The sequence below is a fragment of the Phasianus colchicus genome, chromosome 2, assembly GCF_987193195.1.
Source record: "Phasianus colchicus chromosome 2, bPhaCol1.hap1.1, whole genome shotgun sequence".
Lineage (NCBI taxonomy): Eukaryota > Metazoa > Chordata > Aves > Galliformes > Phasianidae > Phasianus > Phasianus colchicus.
Window position 1 is genome coordinate 4,564,064 of NC_143437.1, and position 26,195 is coordinate 4,590,258.

General features: G+C 42.4%; 1 protein-coding gene across 10 annotated transcripts in view; it reads left to right on the top strand.

Annotated features, from left to right (window-relative positions):
- The window catches only part of RIN2 (Ras and Rab interactor 2), a 57,352-nt gene that overhangs the window by 21,127 nt on the left and 10,030 nt on the right, over nucleotides 1–26,195 (top strand). For 3 of the 10 annotated variants that reach the window (XM_031603347.2, XM_090134612.1, XM_031603348.2), the window contains 7 exons: nucleotides 76–168; nucleotides 7,993–8,087; nucleotides 13,857–14,049; nucleotides 14,862–14,973; nucleotides 16,707–16,779; nucleotides 17,556–17,647; nucleotides 20,463–21,599. In XM_031603347.2, coding sequence (XP_031459207.2) covers nucleotides 112–168; nucleotides 7,993–8,087; nucleotides 13,857–14,049; nucleotides 14,862–14,973; nucleotides 16,707–16,779; nucleotides 17,556–17,647; nucleotides 20,463–21,599 — 1,759 coding nt within the window. In that variant the 5' untranslated portion in view covers nucleotides 76–111. The other 7 variants (XM_090134613.1, XM_090134614.1, XM_090134616.1 and 4 more) reach the window with 7 other exon arrangements.

A 26,195-nucleotide genomic window follows, 5' to 3' on the forward strand; every position in this document is an offset into this window, starting at 1 on the left:
CTGTGATCCTTTCTGTGGCGTAGGAAGGAATTTCCTTCAGACTGGACTAACCATTAAAAATGTCTCTACTTCTAGGAGTTCAAGGCATTCACTGGAGCCTTCCCAGGGACGATGTCGTCTTTGACGATGAAAGCTCATTGCCGGGACAAAAGAGGAAGTTTCTTTAAGGTAAATAGGATATTGAATTTATTCCAGTAGGAGGAGGTACGTTTGGTTGGAAGCAATAAGGTTTCAGTAAAATGTCTTAGTCTCTTTGATCAATAAAATAAAAACAAACGTCATTTTTTCTGACAGAACTTACCTTAGTTTACATTGTTCTTCACTCTCTGAGACTTTTAACTTAGCAGACCAATATAAAATGTAAAGCATGTGGCTTTCTGTGGAACTAGTGCTGCATATTGTGCAGTACAATCAGTGATACGTAGTGAGCCTCTTCTGTAGAATAGGAAGCATTTCACGGAGGATCTCTTCGTACAGGTTTTGTTTGTGGTTAGAGTACCACCCAGTTATTTCATGTATGTGTGTTTTCCTATATGCTGAACTGAATATTTGGTGTAGAATAGCTTACATTCTTTGTTATCGATACTGAGAACATGAGCTTAGTTATGCACAAGCATGAAATTATTAGAGCTTTTGTAAGCAACGTATGTGTCATTTGATTTCCATTATTGGAATGAAAAGCAGTTTCATTTCACAGCCTATTTGACTCTTAAGAAAAATTGTTGAGGTTCCTTGTGTACAGTCTGAACACTGACAAAAATGCAGCCTTTGCATTCTCAGTGTGTTTTTCAGTTGTTGCTGTTCTGTTTTTTAAATCTGAAGTGCATCTTGTTTGCAGTGAACAAGGAACTGGCAACTAGCTCACCACTGTACTCTCAGAAATCCAGTAACACATGTCGTGGTCTTCAGGTGCCTACATACTTAAAGGGAGACTGATCCTTCCTCTCTTAAGAGACTCAGCCTGGTTTTCCTGTGTGACACAGGCACTGTGAGTTAGTTCTGTTCTGGCCTTGATGTTGTATCAATAGAGAGAAAACAAAAATAAGTGCATGTATTGTTCCAGTGTTCTGGAAACTGTTTTGTGGTGTCATGGCTTACAGCACACCTACTACAATATATTCCAGTGAGAAAGTTTCAGGGAAGAGCCCTTCTATCTCCCTCCAGTTCCTTTCCATCGCAGAATAGAGCTAAAGCCTGGGAACATATAAAGTGGCCCAGGAAGGAAAGAATGGGATATGCACGCTACTTTCCCAGTGCCCCTGGGAAACATCAGAGAGCATGGGCATAGCCTCTCTGAATTTGAGGTGGTGCTCAGGAAAGTAGAATCCTCCACTGAAACAGAATCCATCATTCAGATGCTCCCTGAAGCTCTTCAGAAATATGTTGTTCCTCTAGGTGTTAATATCTTGTTTTTAACCTTGTTACTGCTGGAAAATGGGACCTTGAGCACTCAATGAGAAATTATTTTATGTATGTATAATACGGGAGGTCTGGTGGCAATGCAGGAGTTAGTTGCAGAGAAGGCTGTAGGTAAGATTTCCTACCAGAAAAAAATCTTAGTTGATATTCTGTGTAGTTAACAAAACTTTCACTTGCACTGTGTGGATACAGCTGAACACCATGTACTCCTGGAGAGCAGGTCAGGGAGGATGCTATCCAAACTGTGCAGCATATTGAAAGCACACTGGCGGTGTCCTGCTGTTAGCTAGGAAAACTTGCATATTTTTCTGACACGATGAAGAGAGTAATGGTTCACCCAGAGTGGCTTGGGATCAGAGTTAAATACAACACATTTGAACTTGTGTGTTATACACTAGAATTTTCCTGTTTACATAACGGCAGAGTCACACTGGCTGCCTTACTGACCAAAGGTTAGCTGTTTGCTTTTGGCTCTATCAAAAAGCTACAGGTGCTCCTGAGCACTGAATTCACTTGTTACAGTTGATCTCTGTAGAATGTGTGTTGCCTGCTCATAGCTTCCATGGAAAGGTGCTGATGTGTGCTACTGTCTCAGCCTAAATTAAGGCATGCTGCATTCCTTTTAGTGTTTCAACAAATGTGATGAACAGCCAGAGCTTTAAGTAGTGAGAAGCTGTTGCCATATTGCTGTTTGTTCTTAAGTCCCACTGCCTGTTGCTCCCAGTGCCCTGTGTTCTCCTCGCTGGTTGTGTTCCCCCCCATTTCAGGTGTTGCTCTTCCATTCCCTGTGTTCCTCCGACACAGAAGTGCCTTTCTTTTGCTGCTGGAACCAAACTAATGGTTGGGGCCAGTTCTAGCAAATAGAGTACAATCAGCAGTCTGCTACAGAACAGGGGAACCACATAGTTGTGTTGGCCAGTGCCCTCAGCACAAAGAGCTGTAATCACCACAGGTGCACTGTGCAAGGCCACTGCTATGTTAGTGCCTTTGTAGTCCTGTTGTGGTGACTCACGTGCATCAAAACATTTGTTTTGTTTGATCCATGTTTTCTTTATCTTAAGTCAACCTTACCAGGCCAATCTTTGGGAAACCAATAGGAAACACTGCAACAAGAGTGTGTTTTCCTCTTTAGCTCACTCAGTTCTGTGCAGTCAGCAAGAAACAGGAGTCATCTGGGGACAGGAGCTGCTTCTCAGTTTTGCTGAGTGATTTTTCAGTGAGCAGTTGTATTTCCAAATCGCAGCAAGAAATGGTCTCATCTAGGAGGAATGTTTCTAGGTTGTCACTTAAGCATGTGCTGAAAGAATAATGATGTCAGTGGGACTGTAAGCAAATCCTCAAACATCTTGTGCAGTGCATTGATACCTCCATGTGTAAGTAACTCTGGGTTTGAAAATAGATGCTGGAATAGCTATTTTGTGTTCCTCCTGTTCACCATGCGTGTAGTTACTCAAAATATTGGGAAAGCAATCTACCAGATCAATGAGAAGATGCCAGGTGCTGAAAGGCCGTGACAAACAGTGTCAATTGAGAAGCTAAGACTAGACTAAATTTTCCTGAAGACAGCCTGGTAAGTCAATGGCCTGAACAATAATGAGAATAAAAGCTGCCTCAGAGCTACCTTTTCAGACCTCTCATCATCTCTGGGAACCTGCATTATTTGATCACTTTTCTAAACCTATGATGTGGAGTTGGGAAGGCATGCAGGCAGCAGTGTATATGTCTGTGTGTGTACAGTTACATTGCCTTATCCTCCTTTTCCTCACTTGTGCATGTAAAATTATGAAAATGTGTACATTTGCTGCAGTCAGGTGAGTGAGGGAAGCAAACACTTGACACATCATATTTGTCATTTTAATCAAGGTCAGGCTGGATGGGGCTGTGAGCAACCTGGTTTAGTGAGAGGCAGCCCTGCCTACAGCAATAGACTTGGGACTAGATGATCTTAAGGGTTCCTTTCAACCCCAGCTATTTTGTGACTATGAATTTACTTTGTGTGTCTGTGTTTAGAAGACCTGGTCACTGGCAACAACTAGTGAAGAAATTCCCAGCTTTCCTTTTCTATTTGGTTCTGAAATAATTCCACTTTCTGTAGCTTCCAACCATCTCATATTATTTTCACAGTCGTCCCCTGAGCTGTTAGTACACCAGAAAAGCACTATCCCCGTTTTACAGAGGGACAGTTTGTGTGTTTATAGTGTAAACTCTCCCAAGTCTTTATACCTAGGACTCGCAATTGATGAAGGCTGCAACAGAAAGTTGTAGAAGGGAAGTGGAGATGGAGTTCAGCTGGGCAATTCTGGGCCTGAAAAGCTTGCCAGTGCCCACAGAGACTGTCTGTGGTAAAGCAAGTAACAACATATCTCTGACAAGCATCCTTTTTACCAACTTCCTTCTCATCAAAACTTTATCCACTTGTCAAGCTGAACTCAGCTGATATCAGAAGTTTTACATTACTGAAGCTTTTCTCTCCCCCAAATCAAATACCAGTTGAAACTTTGTTGGTACAGATAAATAAGGTGGTGAATAGTGTTAGTGGTTTGGAAATTAATACTTCCCTGTGCAAAATAACCAAAATCACAGCCACATAGCCGAATGTGTAGTTGTATATAGAGGTACAGAGGAGTCCAGAAATAGCATTCCCTTTTTGGTTCATTGCTGGCACTTTGCCACCTCATTACACAGGGTGCTTGTGGAGGGCTGCTGCACTCTGCTTAGCAAAACAGGAAGTAAAAGATGACGTGCCAAGAGGATACGGGAAAAATGAAAAATGAGAGGCTGGCAGGAAGGAGGTAAGTGCTAGGGCTCACTTGTCCTTCTGATGTTTCCCTGTGTTGCCTTCAGCCCATGCTCTCTTCCCAGATTAGAAACACCGATCTTACCTTTTGCTCCTTAGCTATTGTAGGGCATGGAGCTTGGAAACGTTCTGCAGTGGCTGTCTTAGCTCTTTTAATGTGCTTAAAGAAAGACAGCAGCTTCGTTAATTCTATTTACAAGCTTATTTACACTTTAATACAGACAACAAGAATTTGGTTTGCTGTGGTGGTTCCCTCTTCAAACTGGGAGACTCTTCAGGAGTTGAATGAGTAAAACAACCCTGTAGCTATGCTGGGCTCCCACAAAAGGACCTACTCTGTTTCTCATTCTGGTCAGCCTGTGCTTTCTGAGATGCACAACAGTACTGTGTGTCACCTTTAGACTGCAGCACCTCAAGAGTGCATTGCTTCTAAGGAATATATTGCAGTTCAGAGCATGCTCTGATTTTTGCTGTTCACAAGACATCCTGGAGGATGTAAAACTGAGATGTATTTGTTCTGCTGAAAGAAGACTGAAAAGCTGTGGTGAGTTATGTTTGTGGTCTGTATATGGAAATTACATTGTCACCGCTGCCAGTTTCTAAAAGCTGCTGAATGAAGAATCAGCTGACAACAAGCATTGCTTGATGCTTTATGAAAGGAAACACTGTGGTTTTAAGATGTTTGCATGTCATTATTTCATTCATGGATTTTAGGAACATAAACAGTTAGTGCATGGGTATTTGTGGCAATCTAATGTTTAGGATAGGTTTGGTTAGGAAATATCTTACTGTGATACTATGTGAACTCATACTGTCTGAGTCATTGTTTGGGTTTACAGTGGTCGTACTGTTTCTTTTCAACTTACAGAACAGTGCTTTGTCAGTAATAAAAAAAGGAAAAAAATTAGACACCAGAGTAGCTAGTTAGCATATTATTTAAGTTCTGCTTGATTTTAGTTCTGCTTAATTGGTTGTTTACCACCTGGACTGATATCATGCTTTAAGATGCATTTTTATAAAACAAAATTTTATAAAAAGCCTCTTCTTTCTGTAGCAGAGCAAGGTAGTATTTATGTCAGAGTTCTGAAGAGATCTGTTGCAGACAGATATTTAAGGTTTGGATCTCATCCACATGGGTCACTCCAAAAGTAATGCCTCCTATTTATTTCCGTGGAAGCTACAACAGATATAAAGAGCACAATAACATTATTTGATAGAGCGGATTCTCAGCTACAAAACACTACTTTTGAACTCAGTCACCACCATCAGCTGTGCATTTTCACCAGTTATGAACAGGAGCCTACGTGCTGTGCTGATGAAAACCTGCACCAATGGAGGTGACCCACTGTCACCACTGCTGAAATGCACCACCCACCGCCTTATTGCGCTTACATCCACTGGTTGGTCTCCATCAGTGTTCAGCAAGTATAACTGACAGTCAGTAGTGCCATTTTTTTCACATGGAAGATTGCAGTGACACATTTTTGCTCCATACACACTTCCATGTCAGGTGCCATTCTGTCAGACTGCTCCCCTGCTGCCATCTGTCACGCAGATGGATATGGGATGCTGGTGGGAAGGTTCAGCCTCTACTGCCATCCCACCAGCATCCACTGCTGATGTTGTGAGCCAACATAATGAAATAGGAGGCATTACTTCTGGGTCTGTCCTTATATGTTGTTTTACACAACTTTTGGAAGCTGCCGTCTTTGGTCTTGATTTCAATTCTGTTCAAGCTAGTAGATGGATCTTCCCATTATTTTCAGCAAAACAGGAGTTGTACTCCTTGTGAACAGAGTGGTCTGCTTATAGAGTTCAAATGTTCTGGTCCTTTCACTAAAAAGCAGAATTGCCAGTTTTCTCAGGGTTGGTTCTAATACTGTTACACACAGGATCCTTGCTGCATTTTGTAGAAGCAAAAGCTCCTCTATACAATGCTCATCATACAAGAAATTAGGTCATATATTCATTTACCTTGTGGTATTTGATAGGAATAACTTGTTGGGTTCTGATGTATCACTATGTGTCAGTCAATAGCAAGAACACAAACACAGGAAAAATGCAGAGCTGTTGGAGAGTGCCCAGCGGAGGGTCACAAAGATGCTTAGAGGGCTGGAGCACATCCTGTATGAAGAAAGGCTGAAGGAGGTGGGTTTGTTCAGTCTGGAGAAGGGAAGGCTCTGGGGAAACCTCATTGCAGCCTTCCTGTACTTGAGGAGAGCTTATATGCAGGGGAGGGACCAACTCTTTACACAAGTAGAAAGTGATAGGAGGGAGGGAATGGTTTTAAACTAAAAGAGGGAAGATTTCGGTTATTTAGGAGGTAATTCTTTACTCGGGGCGGTGAGGCCCTGGCACTGCTGCCCAGAGCTGTGGGTGCCCCATCCCTGGAGGTGCCCAAGGCCAGGTTGGATGGGCCCTGGGCAGCCTTTACTGGGGCTGGGGGGGCTTTGAGGCCCTTTCCAAGTTGGAACTGGGTGCACTTCAAGGTCCCTTCCAGAATGATTACTGCAATGAGACTGCAGCAGGTTGCTCCTGAAAGATATAGACCTTGTAGAGCTGGTTCTTCTACTATTAATCACAGCTTGGAAGAGAAACATATTTCTTCTGTCTTTTTAGACTTCTAATCTGCTTCTCCATGTTGAATTAAGTTAATGTTGAGCTGATTTTGTGGATAAAGCAGAACGCTGTGGTGAGGCCCAACCTGTCGGCACAGTGCAGGTTCCTCCGGCTGCTGCTCCTTGAGGGCAGGAGGGCACAGCTCAAAGTCACTTGGGCTGCATGAGGGGCAGCAGCTGGAAGATTAGTAGGACTAAAGCCATACACTAAAGAAGTGAATTTCTGAGGTTTTGCTTAATAATGACGAGTCTTTGAAAATGCTGCTGTATGGAGCTGCCTCGTGGCTGGGATGCCTGGGTCTTCTAGGTGATGAGAATATGGCTGTTTTAGCTGGATTGGAAAGCTGGATTTGCTCTGTCTGCCAGAATGTTTATGTACATTGCAGTGTGCTGCCTGTCAGGCAGGCCTGATGCAGTTCCTGCAAAGAACGTCCAAGACAGCAAGCCTTGTGAACTTCACAGTTGATCTCTGCTGTGTTCCCACCAAAACACCTCCCAGACATCTGGCCAGCCAGTGCTACGGTTCTCAATATGCAGCCTTAGTGCTAATTTAGCCCACTTTAAAATGAGTTTCACGTTCCATAGGATCATGTTCCATCTGCACTGAAGTGTTATGATGTAGTTCTCTTTTAATTAAGTGCTCTGTTCGAGTTCAGTCCAGTGCCTAATGTGGAAAGCAGCTCCCATTTGCTTATGGCTTTGTTACTTTTCACCTGCCAAAATACTGTAACGCTGGCTTAGCCTTTCTTCTGAAATAACTCATGGTTGGAACTCTTCTGAATCTTTTCTATTTATCTGAGAAATCAAATTGCTTTCAATTACTGCTACAATTGGTCAGATGACTTACTATTTAGGCTGTTGTGTAATCTGATTGTGAAGGCTACAGATTTAAAATGCTTAAAAAAAAAAAAAAAAAAGAAAACAAACAACAAGACTAACCAGCCTGGAAAGTTTTATACGGGCAAAAAACAGGAATTATACTTCCTTCAAGAATGATTGTTTCCAGCTCTTTTTCCTTTGCTAGGGGAAGTTTAAATAGGATGTGATTTTTTTTTTTAAAAAAAAAAGGTTATAATCTGTGGTGACTAAGCTTACCCAGGCTTCTTTTCCACGCCTCTTCCACTTGCTTGACGTCATACTGTTTTTGTCCCTTTCTAGCTCATTGACACAATTGCCTCAGAAATCGGAGAACTGAAACAGGAGATGGTTCAGACAGATGTCACAGTGGAAGATGAGCCTGCAGATTTGCGAAGGTGATTAAAATGCTTATTCTCATAGTTCTTGACAGTGTGCTGTGACAGGAATGTTTTCGTTGTGCTGTTCCCTTGGGTGCTTTATATACTAGCGCTTTCCTTCCTAGCACTCTCCCCCCTGTGCTTCCAGGATGGAAATTACCTTGCTCTTCGTTAAAGGAGTTTGTTTTTATGCAGAAGGAATGCCCAGAGATTGAATTGGTCTGTGTTTGCCTTAATATCTTTAATAAATCAGCTGAGCTTCACTTCTGCTTTCTTGTGGCAAGCCAGCCATGCAGATGAATGGTCAAAAGAGGAAGCTACTGATGTTGTTCCCATTTTTTATGGCAACGAGCTTTACTTTCACATTGTACAGATCAACAATGGCCATTGCTCCAGATGGATTTGTGAAGATTCAACTCACAATGATGTGATTTATTTATATTCTCTGGTTGTTAAGTAAAATAGACTGCTACAAGCTGACACTTCTGTGGGATATGGATTTTAGCTCATTTATATGCATCTTTCATGGTTTGGGGTTTTTTTTAGATAAATCAGTGCATTTTTGTAAGCTTTAAAATAATTGGAGATTCATCTTGTAATGCAGATATTAATTTCATCTTTTTGAAACAGCTGTAGGTGGGACTGTGGAAATTTGATGTAAACCTGTAGGTTTAAGTGGGTGTAGTGGGACCCTAACGCTTTGCTTTTGTTATTCCTGATGGTTAATGGCAGATGAATTGTTATCCAGAGAATGTTTTAACCACTGTGTTAAAGTGAAATCTTTTTTTATTTTCTAACTTACTGTTCAAATATTGGTTGCAAGAGGAAAGTAATGGTGTGAGTGTTCTGTTTTATTGGGCTGCAGAGTCTACTCTGAAGCCTGGTGGGCTTTGCTCCACAAAATGGGTAAGGGTTGGTTGTTTAGAATTACATCCATGGGTTTTTAAACTTTTTTCCTATTATTTCTGTAAATACTACTGAAGTGTGCTAAAACCTTACTGCATTACATTTAAATTATTCATGTTACCTAAAACATTGAGCAGCACCTTTGTTGCCTGAGTGGTGAAGAACAGACAGCTGAGGTAATTGAAGTCCTTCCCTGTGGCCTTGGTTGCACATTATTCAAGTTCTAAAGCTTTTGACAGTGTGGTTCTTTTACAGAGGCAGAAAGGATGCTTTCTTCATTTCAGTGAATTCAGCTAATTAATTTCAATGATGGTTAGCTAATTTTCAGTTTTAAAGCTGCTTGTATCCTTGAGTGCACCATAAGCATGAAAGACTAAGATTCATTATCTCTAAAATCTTGGTGAAAGCACTTAATTGGAAACAGTCAACTACATTCTCCTATTTTGCTAATAATTTTTAACAGATTTTTCTGATGAAAGCTATTGTTTTGAGTGCAAAATGTGTTTTGATTAAAAATGCTAGTAAAGCTAACCTCAGAAAGTGAATAGTGAGCTTTCCATGAAGATTTAATTGAATTAAGTTTCCTATTGAAACAGAAGTCAAAGAGTGAACAAACTTAAACAAAATAAAATCATCTTCTGTTAGCTGTTTAAGGTAACATAAAATATGAGATCTGCATAAATTAATCAACATCATTTTTTATATTACTACATAAATCTGAGATGTGGGCTTCTGCAGAAGGAAAAAGTAGGTGCAAATTATATAACTGATAACTTCTGGTTGTGTGTTACTACCAAGCAAATTGCAGTCATTTCATGCAGTGCTTTCCAGAGTGCTTATTGAAAACCACCATTGCTATTATAACCTTGTAGTTATTTTATAACTTTATAATTGATGTAAGATGGTTTTATTATTGTGTACGCTGCAACCAGAAGTTGGTATCTGGATTTTGCATTTGCATCTAGAGAAATTAGACCCAGAAGGAACGTGTGTTATTCTTGGTTTTTTACCTTTGCCACGCAGCTGGGACAGCTGTGGAAAGTCAGGTCTGTGGGATGTCTTGGTTGTGTTCAGAGGAATAAGTACACAAAGAAGTCCACGAAGCCTCATGTCTGCAGCTTCAGTGATGTGTATAACTGTGTGGTGACTTACTGAGGTAGGGTCCCCCTGGTGAGATTTTGGAGATGCCCCCTCTTTTGAAGCCTATGACACAAATAGTACTGAGAAAAAGCAATATTGAGAGCGTCCTGTGTTCTTGTTTGTACCCATTGCCTCTTGCTGCAATTAGGCACCACTGAGCAGAGCCTGGCTCCACTTCACTGCACTCTCCCTTCTGCGTCTATATGGCTGTTAATGAGATCTCCTGAGCCTCCTTTATTCTATGATAAAGTCCCAGCTCTCTCAGCATCTCCTCATAGGAGAGATGCTGCAGTCCCTTGCTCATCTTGGTAGCTCTATGTTGGTCTCTTTACAGTGTTGACAGGTATTGTTGTTGCTATCATTAACAGGTATGTAGGTATTTGGCAACCTTTTCCTCAGCAGCTGTGTCCCATCCCTTCAGCTGTAACGGGAAGCAGAAGAATGTGACAATCCAGTTACTGAGGCATGGGAGATAATCTTCAGAGATTTAGTGCCATCTCCCACCTAATGCTTGCTGTGAGTTGGCTGGTGAAATTAAACCCTGCTAGACTGCAGGAGTTACAGAAGTCCAGACGCTTGCAGTCAGGAGTCACACTGTGTTAACTGTGGGAAGCCTTTACTGGAGCTAACCAGTGTTCCCTTTGCAGTTTTAGGAAGGTTCTCTTCATCTGTGTCTACTGCTGTTCTCTTTGCCCTCGTGATCATGATGGAAACAGGCAAAATATTCCTCACTGCCAACTAACAGTGAGATGGGAGAGTAATGAACCTGGAGGCTGTGTTGTGCAAACCTTTTCACCTTGGCAGAGCTGACAGCAATGCTTGTTAAGCTGCACTGCTAAACAAGTGTAAATCATCTTTATTACTGTATCCAGCCCAGTCTCTGACCCTCACCACTCTCCTCTCTGTGCACAAACCCTTTCATGTTGGCTAATGAGCATGTCAGGGATGATGTGCTAAGAACAAGGTTGTGCTGATAACCAGCTTCCTTCATGGTGAGGAAGCAGATGTGGTCATCTAGATCCTTCCCTCAACTTTTCTCACGCTCACAGAAGGGCAGGTAAATTATCCCATCTTTCATAGGGAGAGTGAAGGTAAATCGTAGAGCTGCTTAAATGCAACACTGCGAAGCCATGGAACAGTGTTGGTCGTCCTGGTATGTGCAGGATGTGCATGTAAGCACCATCACTGTGACTGTACTCCCAAAGAGGGAGAAATCTCTTCTAGTGTGTGTCAATGCAGAAAGTCTGGAGGGGTCCCACAGTAAATAGGAGAAACCTATTTATAGGTTTCACCTATAGGTGAAAGTTTGGGTTTTAACCAGATAGAGCAAGACACAGAGATACAAACCAAAGGAAGATCTCAGGCAGGGCTGAAAAGGGGCACTTGCTTTGCAGATTTGTGATCAAGATGTATGTTACAGCCCTGTGGGCATGAGGGAGATCATCCTAGTTCTGGGATTCAGCCAGTTTTTCATCCTTTTTGCTGCCTGTTTCTGGGAGTTAGCATGAAACAAGACAAACGCAGAACACCCCCACAACCTCCACCAGCAACGTAATGGCTGCACAACACAACATGTTGTACTGGTGCACAGAGGTCACAGCAACTTCTTATTCTGTACGCTTCAGTGAATCAGGTGATCATGAGGAGTTCATATGGTGGTTCTTTCCATACTGTTGTTGTTTCCAGAGAAGTAATGCACAAATCCCAGTCCTAAATAATGTTGCATTCAAAGAGATGACAAACTCATGCACTGTGTTTCTCCATGGATGGAAGCACAAGGGAGGGGCTGTGCGCCTCAATAACCACAGGTTCCAAACAACCTGGCAACCTTTGTTCAAATTCTAAGTTGGATCTGTAGGACTTTGGCTGTGTTTGACAACATTAAGCCACCCATATGAAGGAGGAGTGCTGTGAGCTGGGTATGTCTGCAAACTGACTGGTAGCAAGCAGCGCCTGGCCTCATAACTGATACCAGTTTTGCACCTTCCTCTGCATGTGATGCAATTCTTTTTCGTTGGCAAAGTTATTTCCCTCTCATACTGATTCTCTCTGCAACATGTTTAGTTTCCATCCCTTGGGCAGTTAAACTCGCAGCCAGAGTCTGTGCATAACTCATTTTGCCATAGCTATCTTTGGTTTGTAGCATTGCTGGCTGTAACCTGTTCTGAAGGTGAGTGGAAAGTTTCTGCTTAGTATTTCCTGGAGGTCCTGCTCCTGAAAGCACTGCTACAATTCATGAGTTGACTTTTGTGGAGTTTCATGTGCTATAGTGCTGGGTTCTGCTGGGGCTGTGGTCGAAAGCAGAACCTAAAACTACTATTGTGGCAGTTTCAGTGCCTTGTCATAACATGTAAATACTAATTCCCTTCTGCACACAATATTTCTGTATGTTCTGTGTCCCTGAAAGGCGCTATTGGCAGCTTTTTGGTGCTTAGGGAGGGAAGGTATCTGCAGTTTAGATGTCTTGCAAATCTAGAAGGTGTTATATCATAAGTGAGCAAACAGTAATGAAGACAAAAGGAAGGGAGAAAGTGCATAGGTGATAAGTGATCCAGATAATGAAATTTTGAATGTTCTCATGCAATCAAGGAAGATCAAGCAGCTCTCCATTGCCATTTGTTTTCCTCTGTTGCCCTGTCCATAGATGCTGTAAGATGCTAAAGTGCTAGAAAAAAACAAGACAAGACTTTAAGTTATTGCGTTTTTGTTATTGTTTTCATCCTTGGTTGGTTGGTTTGTTGTTTTTTTTTTTTATAATTCAGTGCTATTGTGTTTGTGAAGCCTCTTCTGCACTTGCTCTGATTACAGTAGCTGGCATAATATGCTTCCTGAGTGTCTGAAACAGTCTGGAAGAGCTTCAGTTTGCAGCAGGGAGATGCAGCTGCATTGCCCTCTGCTGTTCAGGGCCACCTGTGATGCCAGAAGAACACAGCCTCTGCACCTGATGTTTTTTCTGACTCTGTAACTGATTTGCTTAGCTCTTACCTGTGCTCTAGTATCAGCATCAGGAGTGTTGTTACTGGAGTAACTGCTCTGCATGATTCCTAGCCCTAGAAGGATGGTAGGATGTGCTTCTAAACTCAAAAATTAGAGCAAGTGACACATGCAAATGTACTGGGTATTGTATTATGCACAACTAATGAAGAAACTTGGCGTAGCAAAAGCAGCTCCTGAAGTACTCTGTTTCCTTGGATTTTTTGATTCAAAACTAGCTTTTCTTTTGCTTTCATTCTTTGCAGAGGAGTCAATCCAGAGCCAAATGAATTAAGAGTATAACTATCTGATTCCTTGTCTATTGTGAGAGGTGTAATTCTGAGTTGCGAGAGGAGGACTTCTGTTTGCAAAGATATAAATATGCTGAGAAGTTAGAGCATAGAGTGCAGAAGAGAAAAGATCTGCCATTGTGCATCAGTGAAGCTGTGCCTTAGAGAAGCTTATCTGTGCTGGAGAGACAGGGGGTAGTTTACATAGGTATGTATATCTATATCCATTCAAAGTGATTGCTGAACTTTGGCAAGCTCATAGAATAATGCTGGAGCTTATCTTACACTTAGCTGTTAAACTTGGGGGTAAGTGAAAGAGAGAAATCATGCAGGTAAGAGAATGTGTACTAATAATATGAGTTCTAAATAGAAGAAGTAACTGTCTAGGCTGCCAGCAGTGCCGTTAGTTTTGTTGATCAGTTTGCTGAACTGAGGGATTGTTTATAAGAGACTAACACATAACTTTGTTTCTTCACAGTCTAGTAAAGAACATGGATAATGTCTCTCCAGAGAAAAAGGATGTAAAAGGCTGCCCTCGGGACTCTGGATATGACAGCCTGTCTAACAAGCTGAGCATATTGGATAAGCTCCTCCATACTCACCCTGTGTGGCTCCAGCTTGGTCTGAATGATGCTGAAGCCATGGAAATTCTGCGTGCACAGCCTCCTGGGGTAGGAAGATCATTGCATTTTATTGATACAGCTGCTTGTTGTAAAACAAAACTAACGTCCACAGGCAAGTAAATGCACATTCACACACTGCATTAAAACAAGCAACACCAAAATATCCACCACAAAACCAACACCCACAAAGCTGCTTCTGTGTGTGCATTGGATAAGCCAAGTGAAAGCTTCCTGAGTGGTTGGCAGCTGGACTAGTTTGGCCTTGAGGAATAGTTAGAGGTCCTCTGCAGCTGAGAGAGCATAGACTGCTACAGTTAGAACTCTGGAGTTGGACCTTGCTAAACAGCGTTGAAACAGATGCGTTTCCACCAGATGGAGGGAGCAAGAACAAGGATTTTGTCCTTGACTAGTGCCTGTTAGGGTGCTGTAATGGAAACCAGGTCCTCCCTGCTTTGCTAAGGCTGGTGGCCTGCTTCTGTATCCTGTTGCAGAAGAATTGCATGAACAGGCTGCTGTGACGCAGCAGTACTCCATCAGTGTCCCCCAGATTCTGCAATTTGACTCAAAGCTGGGGGTTGCTTTGTGTTAAACTAGAGAGCTCGTAAAAGGGCATAATAAACTTGGTGTCATGTATCTGTTACAGCGAGATGAAATGTTTTTCTAAACAATTGACTGCTGTTTCTCACCAACCTGTTAGATCTGGTAGATTTCTGTACTGAATTGAATTAAATTCTCAGGTGTATTGTAAAGGATATCAGTGATCATGAGATTATTATAGTTTCTTTTGTCCTCAGTATCTGTCTCTATTAAGCCACCTGTGATGAAGCTAAAATTTTCTCTCTTTCCTTTCTCTACAACAGATATTTTTGGTTAGGAAATCTTCAAAACTGCTGAAGAAGGTCATATCTCTGCGTCTGCCAGGTGACTGTGGGCCCTGCCTGAAGGAATTTGCAATAAAAGAAAGCACATACAGTAAGTTTTAAAGAATTTTCATTTATTTGTCTCCCAGTGTGAGCCAAGAGTAGTCTGAATTGGTGAAACCCACAGCAGAAAATACTCAGATTCATACGTAGGTCACTCCAAAAGTAATGCCTCCTTCTTACTTCCACATAAACTACAATAGCTAATAAGAGCATAATAAAACTGGTTGATAGAGTAAATTCTCAGCTACAGAACACTATTTTTCGAAATAATTGCCCCTGTTAACTCTGCATTTCTGCCAACAAAATGGAATATTTCTATCATGGCATTGCTGATTTGGAGCCTAATTGGTAACGAGGGGTAATTAACCACCACTCTTTCACATAAGTGACTTAACATATGTGGAAAGCAGTGTAACTGGCTGTAGTATGGGTGTATTTAATCTGTGTGATCTATGGCTGTGTTCCTAGGCTTGTTATACTAATTCCCTACCCTCTAGCAAATGCATATTGTTATCATTCAAGAGCACAGTTTTACCACAAGGGGGAAGTATATACTGATGGTTTTTACTCACTATTTCTGGTTGAGCTTTCCGCCACAGTCTGGGATCTGAACATACATCTCCTCTTAACAACCTTTACCCCCCTGCCAAGATCATCTGCCTGTTGACTATCTGCAGTGTTAGTGCATCTCTTGAAATCCCTTTACCTGTATGCATGAATAGCCAGCTTGGCTAGTCCTTCAGTGTAACAGTTAGGTAAAAGATGAGTACCTGACTTCGCTCTGGTTCATATGCATGCAGACTTCATATTCACAGAATCACAGAATGGCCAGGGTTGGAAGGAAACCTGAAGGATCATGAATCTCCAACCCCCAACCACATGCAGGGCCAGTGACACCGGTGAACTCTGCTTTGGGGAGCTGATCTTGCAGCATGGAGTACTGACAAAATTGCATTGCTGCTGCTCACCAAGAGGCATTGCTGGCGTAACCAAAGCTTCTGCATGACTTCTTCTTTTTCCAGCAAGCCAGGAGTTCTGCCTGATTTCAGATTTCTGAATGCCTTAAGCTTCTGCAGCACAGGAAGTACTTTCCTTGAGAGATGAATTTCAAAAGAATTCCTCTGCCTGCAGAACTGGAACTGTGTGTGCACCTTCATAAGAGATTCACCCCTCTCATTTGGCTTTTCTGCCATATGGATGGGCTGAAGAATCAGACTTCACATTCAACCCTTCATAGAAGCTGTCTGAAGCTCGTTAAGACCAGCATTTGGTCTTAAGACCAAATAAGGAACCTGTCTTCTGGCACTGTTGTATTTAGTAAATGATCTTCCTTCAGTGCCTTGGTCTCAGCCACGTGCAGAGGTAGAAGATTTGGACTGTGTCAGTGTAGGAGCTTCTCCTTGATACCTTTTGGTTCTTGGGTGAGATTTCTCACTGCAATCAGTGAGATTTAAGCACATTAGTAAACATTCAAAGCCTCAGTTGTTTTTTTATTTTCCAAATATGTGTGCAGTTCTAATAATGCTAGATCTGTTTCCCAGGAGTTAGACCATGTGTTTGGAGTGCAGAAACCCACCACCAAGACTATCCATTATTTTTGTAACTAGCTGTAGCTGCGACATGTGCTCTTCCAAACAGTTGTTCTTTATTAGCCATGTAGTAGAGTTTGATGGTGTGAACTTACTAATTCTAGGGGGAGAAATAGAGATGCATTTACTTAAGCTTTTCTAAGAAACAGTGGATGGATTGGTGATTCTTTACCTGTTCTAACTTTCTTTGCAGCATTTTCCTTAGAGGGGTCTGGAATAAGTTTTGCTGATTTATTCAGGCTCATTGCTTTCTACTGTATTAGTAGGTAAGATGGTTTTATATTCTATGGGAATCTATTTGCTGTCATTTACTCATGATTATGTATAGGTACTTATACTACTGGTTTAGCAGGTGCTGTTGCTTGAGGATATGTTAGTACCTGTGAGGTGGGCAAGTACTGTTGGTACTCACACTGTGTACATGTAGCTAAGTAGTTCTACACCTTAAAAAAAAACTTTCTACACTAGATCTGGCTTGTGTTATTGTTCACCACTCATGCATCTCCCTTTGAGAAACTGAATGTGAGAAATGATTAAGACTTTGTTATATAAGATGCATTTTCAGCATAGAACAGAGTAGGACTGGTACATCCTAGCTTAGAAGTGTTTAGGGAAGCTGCCAAAGTACTCATTTAGATTTTTAATCTGAGAACTGGAATTCAAGTTGGTGATCAGTTAACAGTGTATTCAAAAGATAACATTGAGGCTGATAGCATTTTGCATCTCACTGGCATACTTGTAAAGAATGAGATGTAAGAGATTCTGCTGCAACAAGAGAAAATATAGGGTGGGGCTGTGGAAATGAGCCTCAGAGGAGTACTGGAAACTTGAAACTCATTTGCACTTCACACTAGTTTTCAAGTGTGGAGGAATCCTGGCACTGGTAAAATTTTCACCATGTGCTGTTTGTTTAAGGCTTTTATTACCTGCTATAACTCAAGAAGGAAGTAGGAACTGGATCTCAGCCTGTGTTGAAAACAAAGTCTTTTAAAACTTTGGATGTTGTTGTGAAAACCATATTTACTTTGATGTTGCACAACAGGGATGTTCTTCCATTCACCCTGAAGTTGCCTCATGCTATTGCTGCAGCAAAGACAGAAGCTGAACTTGAAGAGATTGCTCAGCTTGGACTGAGTAAGTAGTCATCTACACAGATGTCATTCCCTGTAGCATCACTATAAGCTTGAAGAAATAAGCTGTCTATAAATGGTTCATGTTTGCCAGTGATGATCCAAATTTCATTTGAAAAAGCAGCTTTTCTTACTGGGATGGCCAAATCATGTACTCGCCAAGCAGTTACCTTGGTGTTCTTCCTTCCTTCTTTAATCTTCTGTGATATTCATGTCTCTGTTAGTGCTGTTTCCTTCCTTCCTTCACTCTCTCCTCTGTGTAGCCCCTTAAGCTGCTGCAAAGCAAGTCTAAAAATCCTCAGGCAAACATTTGATGCAGCTTATCCTCTAAGGGTGAGTGTTGGCTGCAGGCTCACATAGCAGGCACTAGCTGGATAATTTGCTGTGGCTGATGGAATAGTCTAGGAACTGAGATTCACTATTAATAAACCTCTCTATTCAGATTGACACAATTATTTATTTTAGGAGGGCAATTTCAACATCTGTGGCTTCATGCAGTAGCCTATGAATAAAAGGAGGGGTGTATACAAAACATCTACAGAACATATCCACGTGCATTGGTTTGGTTGAAAGAGCACGATTGCTGCATCCAATTAAAGGCTCAGTGTAAAATTCACTTTGAACTTACAGCAGAACAAAGGTTGGCAGGATTTGAAACATGGGCGCAACCCGAATGAATCACTGAGCAACTCCTGCAAAGTGCTGAATGGCCTCATTTCCTTTGGCAGGAAGGGAGGGTTAGCCAGGGCAGTCTTCTGTCCTGGTAGACTTTTGAGTCATCTTTAATTTAGAAGTGGACCCTCAGTAAATCATGGTGTTATCACAAGGCTCTCTAGGACTATTTGGCATAACTTGCAGAGAAGCCATAAACAGGGGAGCATTGCATTGCTTTGCATTTTGTCTTGCTGTATTGGCTGACAATCAGGAATTGTTTTAGAGAACAAAGTGTCTTCTGCACTTCTTGTCTGCAAAGTGAGGCAATTAAATGAAAGTGTGGAATTTTAGTGGGAATACAGACTAACATTTAACTGCTGATTAGATAAACATTTGGAAAAAAATGGTCTGACTGAGATGCAGGGTGATGGAGATGGTCTCCAGTGACACCTGGAGTCCATGAACAAGCATTTGAGTATCTCCATGGAGGAGAATGATGATACTGAACAAGCTGTCCAGACTAACCACACTCTTTGTTCTCACTACTTGAAAGCATCATGGTTTACTTACTGTTTAACCATTTGTCTGTGTCTTGTGTGTTGTTTCTTTAAGCTAATGCCTCTGAATACTGAGGAGGAGATTGGATTAGCCTCTAACTATGTGGTGGTTGCATTTGGAATCCATTATCTACTACATACCAGGTTAAGTTTGAGGTTTCTGTGAGCAAATGCCGAGCAGCAAAGTTGAGTTTCTAATGATTTTCTTGGTGTCCACATGCAAAGCAGCACACAAAAGTGAGCTCTGTGATGCTGTACACCCAAGAGATGCTAAAAAAAACAAACAAACAACCTCTCAGGGGCCCTTCCTATTAACCATGAGCTTTCTTAAGCAACAAGCAGGCACAGAAGAAAACATCCTGCTCCTGTCAGAACTCTTTCATGCTTCAGATTCTTTTGGCCTCTCCTGCTGTTTCACCTGCAGCAATGTTTATTTACATCGTTCATGTTTGTAACAGCTCACATGGTAGATGTGCTGCAGGCAGGATGCAGAGTCATGGCGCCAGGACAAAAAAAAAGAAAAACAGGAATGCTGTGTGACTCTGTAAGGGGAAAAAAAAAAAGAAATTCCTCACATATGTTCTCTGACTGCAGCTTTTGCCAGGGGCTGTTTCCTATCTTCTGCCATAGGTAAGGTACAGCTGTCAGGCGTGGACCTACCATGGATATTCATGCCTTTCAGCCCACGTTTGCTCAATAATCAATGTAAGATATCTTAACAGTCCAGGAGAAGGAGCCTTGCCAAGACTGGTGAACTTGAGCAGAGCCTGCCTCTGCTGTTCTTCTCTTGTTTTGGTGTGGTGGTTATTCCTGAGGGCTTGTCTGGTTTCAGTCTCTGTACTTTTACAAACTGATGGGCTTTACTGTTGACTCAGTTTCACAAACATGCTGATGCTTTGCTGGGACAAGAGGCAGCAGCTGAAATTTGCTGGTTTAGCACAGGTTTTCCACACTGCTGGTGTGGGATGGCACGTTCGGTCTAATTATGTGCTGCTGAGTGTCTGAAACCTCAGACAAACTGTGTCACCATTGCAAACACAGGCCAGCTCTCTTAAAGAGACACGAGCAATTGTTCTGTGTGGCTGAAGACTGTGCACCCAGTGCAGCTGAATGTGAGCTATCTTTACATTTGTAGGTTTGTTTGTTTGTTTGAAGAGGAAACCAAACTAAAGTTTTTGTTGAGTTATTTTAAGAGGCAGCTGGAGTTGATCAGCCCAATTCTGTTGTCTTTAATGGAGTGGATTTATTAATACCAGCTGAGGATCTAGCCTTACTCTTAACTGAGATGCTAGTAATGAGATCATGCTCATTTTAGCCTCAAATTCATAAGGGTTGCTGTGTTACATTATCCGTTCCTTTCTTTGTGCTCAGCTAATTTTTAAGCCTAATTCTGTGCTCTGATTTGAAGTTCTCCATTTCTTATGATACGTGTAAATAAGTACAGCGTGCTGTTACATCTGGTAGTGCTTTCAGGAATTCACTGGGATTTTTTTTTCCTTGAGTTAATAAAAGCTTGTCTGAATTTCTTACTACGTGAAGCTGAATGTTCTGAAAGACATCTGCGTGCTATTCTGCATTCTTACGCTGATGCAATGCTGATTTTTTCAGATTTCTGGAGCTCTCCAGCTAACAGCAGCCCCTCAGATGCTTCACCTCCCCGTAAGCCTGGGCCTTCAGACAGTGCTTGCAAAGACTCGCGTCAGCTCTGCCTTATAAATGGAGTGCATTCTATACGAACCAGAACACCCTTGGAGCTGGAGTGCAGCCAGACCAACGGAGCTCTGTGTTTCATTAATCCACTCTTCTTAAAAGTGCACAGCCAGGATGTCACTGGAAGTCTGAAAAGGCAGAGCCTGAAATCTCAGGACGTGAATGGCACCGAGAGGCCTCGCTCCCCCCCACCCCGGCCACCACCTCCTTCTATTAATAGCGTCCTCATGAGCCCACAGCTTTCCAGGACTATAAAGCAGACGAGCGTGCCAGAAACAGTCAACCATAAGAAAGAGAGAGACTTGGATTTGCTGCAGAGTAAACCAACCCCTATTCCGCCTCCTCGGCTGAAGAAGCAGGCTGTTTGTGCAGAGGTGGAGGGTGGCAACTCAAAGCCCGCGGCCGCAATTCAACCCGCCTGCAATTCTGTGCGTGTGCCCGCAGCTGCTGACGTTGTAGGTGAAACCCCCCCACCTCAGCCAGCTCCAACAGCTTCCAAGAAGACTGCAGTTAGCAGCTCTGAGTCACACATACCCTGGAATGGAGGCAGGCAGAGGCTGAGCGACATGAGCATTTCTACCTCCTCCTCTGACTCGCTGGACTTCGATCGGAGCATGCCGTTGTTTGGCTACGAGGGGGACACTAACAGCAGCCTGGAGGATTTTGAGGGGGAAAGTGACCAAGAAAGCATGGCACCTCAATTGAAACCCAAGAAGAAAAGAAACAGTTCGTTTGTTCTCCCCAAGATTGTGAAATCGCAGCTACGGAAAGTTAGTGGAGTTTTCAGTTCCTTCATGACCCCTGAAAAGAGAATGATTAAGAAGATAGCAGAGATGTCCCGGGACAAACGCACTTACTTTGGATGCCTGGTACAGGACTATATCAGCTTTCTCCAGGAAAACAAGGAGTGCCACGTTTCCAGCACAGATATGCTACAAACGGTTCGGCAGTTCATGACCCAAGTTAAGAACTATTTGTCCCAAAGCTCTGAACTTGATCCCCCAATCGAATCGCTGATTCCAGAGGACCAAATAGGTAAGGAGTACAGTGTTGTATTTTAAGGGAAGGTAAACGTGTAATCTGTATTAACAGTAATATTCTTTATGCAAGTTTGGAAAGATGGGATTAATTTTACTGTCAGAATTCAAGACATTGAGTATTTCAGTTGTTAAAAAATGTTAGAAACTCCACATCAACAAAACAAAAACCTAGCAACTCAGATTGGTGCTACCAAGTTGTTTATAAAAAGGTATCCTTAAAATAGCAACAGCAGTTATAGGACTCCTTACCCATGATCTTACTTTTAATCTGCTGTGCCGCTAATTTTGCAAAATCTCTTCTTTGTCAGCGTGTGTTTTGTCCCCTCCTTTGGGCTGAAACAGTTGAAATGCTGGCACCAAAGCTGAGGCAATTTCAGCAGCATGCTGAGTATGCACAGAAGCTGCAAAACTAGAATTTATTAGAAAGGGGTGACAGTTAAGAGCAGAGAGGCGTTCTGTAGCAATTTACTGTGGAAATAAATCTCATTCATCCAGCCTTGTTCACTCCAAGCAAAGCTGCACTGTCCTTGCAGATGAAACAAACCAAAAAAATAGAGTTGAAAAAACAAAATGTGTGTAGGAGAGAATGGGGTGCTAATCTCTGGATTTCTGTATCTCTCTGTTGCATGTATGTGGTTGTAAAAGGTTGCAGATGAGCTATAGGGTTGAATACGTTTTATCAACAGGGAGAGACTTGTGTATCCACCAAAGTGAAATCATTGTTGCTGCATAAAATCCCACTGTCCCTCTGCCTTGTTGAGTGTGAGCTGTATTTGTAAAAGAGCCTATAAGCCACATTCAGGAGGTAAACATCCCTCGAGGCAAAATACTTTCCTTGTGAGCTCACTTCAGTCCTAATTTGCTTGTTTTTCTCCTATACCCCAGTGTCCCAACAGTTGGCCCAGTGCAAAATTGGCAGGATAGTTCTTTCTCTGGCAGTAGAGGGTGATTTTATGTTGACATTTCAGTCTGTCCTTGCATGAGAGGAAATGCTTCATGTAACCTGAACTTCACTTATGGAAAGTCAAGCAAAAAGTAATAAGCACTGCTAGAGCAAATATACACTGAGAGTCCTCCAAGTTGAGACTCTTTAGAAGAAGTAGATTAAGTAGGTGTTACGTGGAAGAAAAAGGCAATTGGAGCAGTGGTGTTTGGGGCCTTTTCCTCTGGCCTTCTGCAGAGTATTGGCAATTTGACAAGGAATACAAAGCTGTATTTACTAGCAGTTTGGTCAAAGCTCTGTTTAGCTTGTACTTTTCATTCCAAGGGTGTGGTTAAGTCAGACTGAGTCTCTGAAGGTTGGAAAAATGTCTACTTTTATATGTTTTAGTAGTTTGGAGTAGCTGAAGTTATGAGACATAATAACTACATCGGTTTTCTTCGGTGACAAAGTCTAGCTCTGACCCTGTGACTAAATGCAATTAATGTTTAAGGCGGGATGCTTTTAAACAAATGAACTTGCTTTTGAAACAACTGCTGCCTGTTGCTGGATCCTGGAAGTGAATCAGGAGCATCAGATGTTGCTGATCTCAGCAGATAACTATGTGACAGCAAGATGTAGTCGTTCCTATAGAGAGCTTAAGAGCAGCTCTGCCTGCTATCCAGGTTTTTACTCGACTATTTCAGTACAGAATTGTAGGCCTTCCTGGAACAGTAGGATTCCCAGTGTTGGGATGGAATTAAAGGTATCTGGCTTTTATTGTTCAAAAGTAAATGCAAAAAATATTGAAAGTCATCCACACTTGAATATGCTGGGCTGGGCTGAGGAGATCCTGCTCAACTAGCAGGTGTTTGGGAGGTGGTGTCACTGGTGCTGAGTGAGCAGTCACTGTTGGCAGATGTCAACAGACAGGGTCCCAGTGCCTGAACCTGGGCCTAAGCCAGGAATGATCAGCTTTAAGGAATCTGGCAAGGAAGTCGTAGCTGATTGCATATAAAGCTGCCTGGAAAGAATGCTGCCTGTTATATCTTCTGCTATTTCTAATGCAAGATGGATTTTTCAGTGTGGGATATCAGATGTGGGGAGAGTTCTTAGGAGCAGGACAGTGCTGTGACAGGGGGATCAGGGTCGGTCAGGAGGAGCCAGTGGGTGCAGGAGAGAAGCACGATGGCTCGTGCCCATGGGTCGGCCACTTTGGGCAGTGCTTGAAAGCCTCCACTGATGATCAGGAGTCCCAAGCCTCCAGAGAAAGCCTGCTAACTATTCCCAGACATAGAAAGGTTTTCCTTTGCCTAACTTCATCTCCCTGTACCTATTTCCACTGACAGTGGACATGGGAATCATCAGCAGTCCTTGCTGCAGCAGCTTTTTACTTCTAGGATGCTGTCATGTGGCACCTCAGTGATTGAGGACCTTACTTTATTCATCCCCTTTCCAGCTCTGGTTTCCAGCCCTGCATTCCCTGTGGGGTTGCCTGGTCTCTGTGCCTCCAGCTGGCTGGCCTTGGCACAGTCAAGCCAGGTCTGCTTCCTGCCACTTGACTATGACCTTGCTGTTATTAGCATGTCTCACTGGGGGATGTTATTTTCTCAGACCCCATCAAAATAGTTGCTGAAATAGTCACAGGACTCTGAAATTCAGTTTTTCTTCTGTGAGGTGCTTAATCACTTTTCATCGTGTGGTTTTTTGGGTTGTTTTTTTTTTGTTGTTTTTTTTTTTTTGCCTTTTTACTCTTGTTGTGGAGAGTCAGTGTTTTTCTTCAGTTCATACTAATTTTTTCAAGCATTTCTTGTTTGACAGTAAACTGTTAGTGAGTTCCCAGAAAGTGCAGCATTTTCAATTCACATACCCTCCTTATAATAACCACAGCTAGACCATATTTCCTTTGTTTATAGGAAAGCCACATGGAATAGGGTTGAGGGTCTCAAAAAAGTCAAGATACAGACAACCACCTGATCTTTTTCATTGACTGTTATCTTAAAGGAATTAGAATGGTATGCCATTATTTCTTCTTGAAAACCTCCTGTTGGCTGAGCTATTTCTAAGTGCTTATGTGTTCTTTTTTTTTTCCCTTCCATAGTTGTTCATCCTTGTATCTTCCATGTTGAGTTAAGTGGCTTCACCCTCCGTTATCCCTCTCATTAGAATCACAGAATCATTAAGGTTGGGAAAGACCACTAAGATCACCAACCCCAGTCCACCCCCACCCTAACCACTGCCCACGTCCCTCAGTGCCACATCCCCTCGGCTCTGGGACACCTCCAGGTGACCCCACCATTCCCTGGGCAGCTGTGCCACTGCCTCATTGCTCTTTGGGAGAAGGATTTGTTCCTAACAGCCAACCTGAATCTCCCCTGGTGCAACTTAAATCTGTCACTGTTACCTGGGAAAAGAGGCTGACCCCCATCTCACTACAACCTTCTTCCAGGTCACTGAAGAACACTTCTCCAAAGTGTAAAACCTTATGGGGGTGAGCAGGAAGCAGTGGTAAAAACATTGAGCAAAGGCAATGGGTTTGGTTCTCCTGTTCCTGGCCATCTCTTTGATTTGTTCTGTGGCTTTCCCTGTGTCTTCAGTACTGCTTTTTTAAGAGAGGACTCATTTACCACACAGCCATAGCATGAATTTCGAACAGCCCACAGCTTGTCTGATTAAAGCAAAACAAACCTAGAACAAATACATCTGTGACTCACTGGTGTGCTTTCTGCAGGCAAAGCAAGGGAAGGTTCATCTCGGAGACCATTTTCTTCTCTAGTCTGTCAGCTTCTGCCACTGCACAGGGCTGTGCAGGATGTGTGGGTGTGTGATGCCTTACTTCCAAACACTGCTCCTTTTGAGACATCCCTGTCTGCACCGTGGGCTAGCTATGTGTCAGTGCTGACATATGCCAGGAACTGGGCACTTGGCCATCCTGGAGGTCATGCTGAAAGTAATGCCTTCTGTTTTTTTCCATGGAAATGACAACAGATACAAAGAGCACAATAACACTACTCGACAGAGCAAGTTCTCAATTACAGCACATTATTTTTCAGCACGGTCACCAGCATTAGCTGTGCATTTTGCCAGTGATGAACAAGAGCCTGCATGCTGCTCTTGTAAGATCTGCACCAGTGGAGATGGCGTAACCAAAGCAACCCTTTGCCTTTAGCATCCCAGGCAATTTTGCTTGTGCTTTTTGTAATGGATCTGAGGCTGTCTGTCTCTCCACTGAATCCTTTTACCAAAGAATAGTTGGACCAATATTAGGTGATAAATAGGGCATGCATGTAAATCCAGAGGCTGGGAACTAACAGGTGATGCCAGTGGAGCAACACAAGTTGGTAGTGGGGAATTGAGACAGTGCAATTTGAGGCAGCAGGGATTGTAGGAGGGCATGTAAGGACACTTGCTGTTACTGATATGTTGTCCTCTCTAGAATCAGAGCTGTGTGGTTTGCAGTGGAAAAAATAAAATAGCATGTCAGCGTCGGATACAGATGTGCTTCCACAAGTCACAACGAAACTAGCTGGCTGGCCTTACAATTCATTTATCAAAGCATTTCCAGTTCCCATTTTGAGGCTAGAGGCTTATTTAAGTATCATTTCAGGAACATTAAGTGATTCTTAAATTGTATTTTTTCCGTTCCTTTTTTGTTGTTGTTGTTGGTTTGGT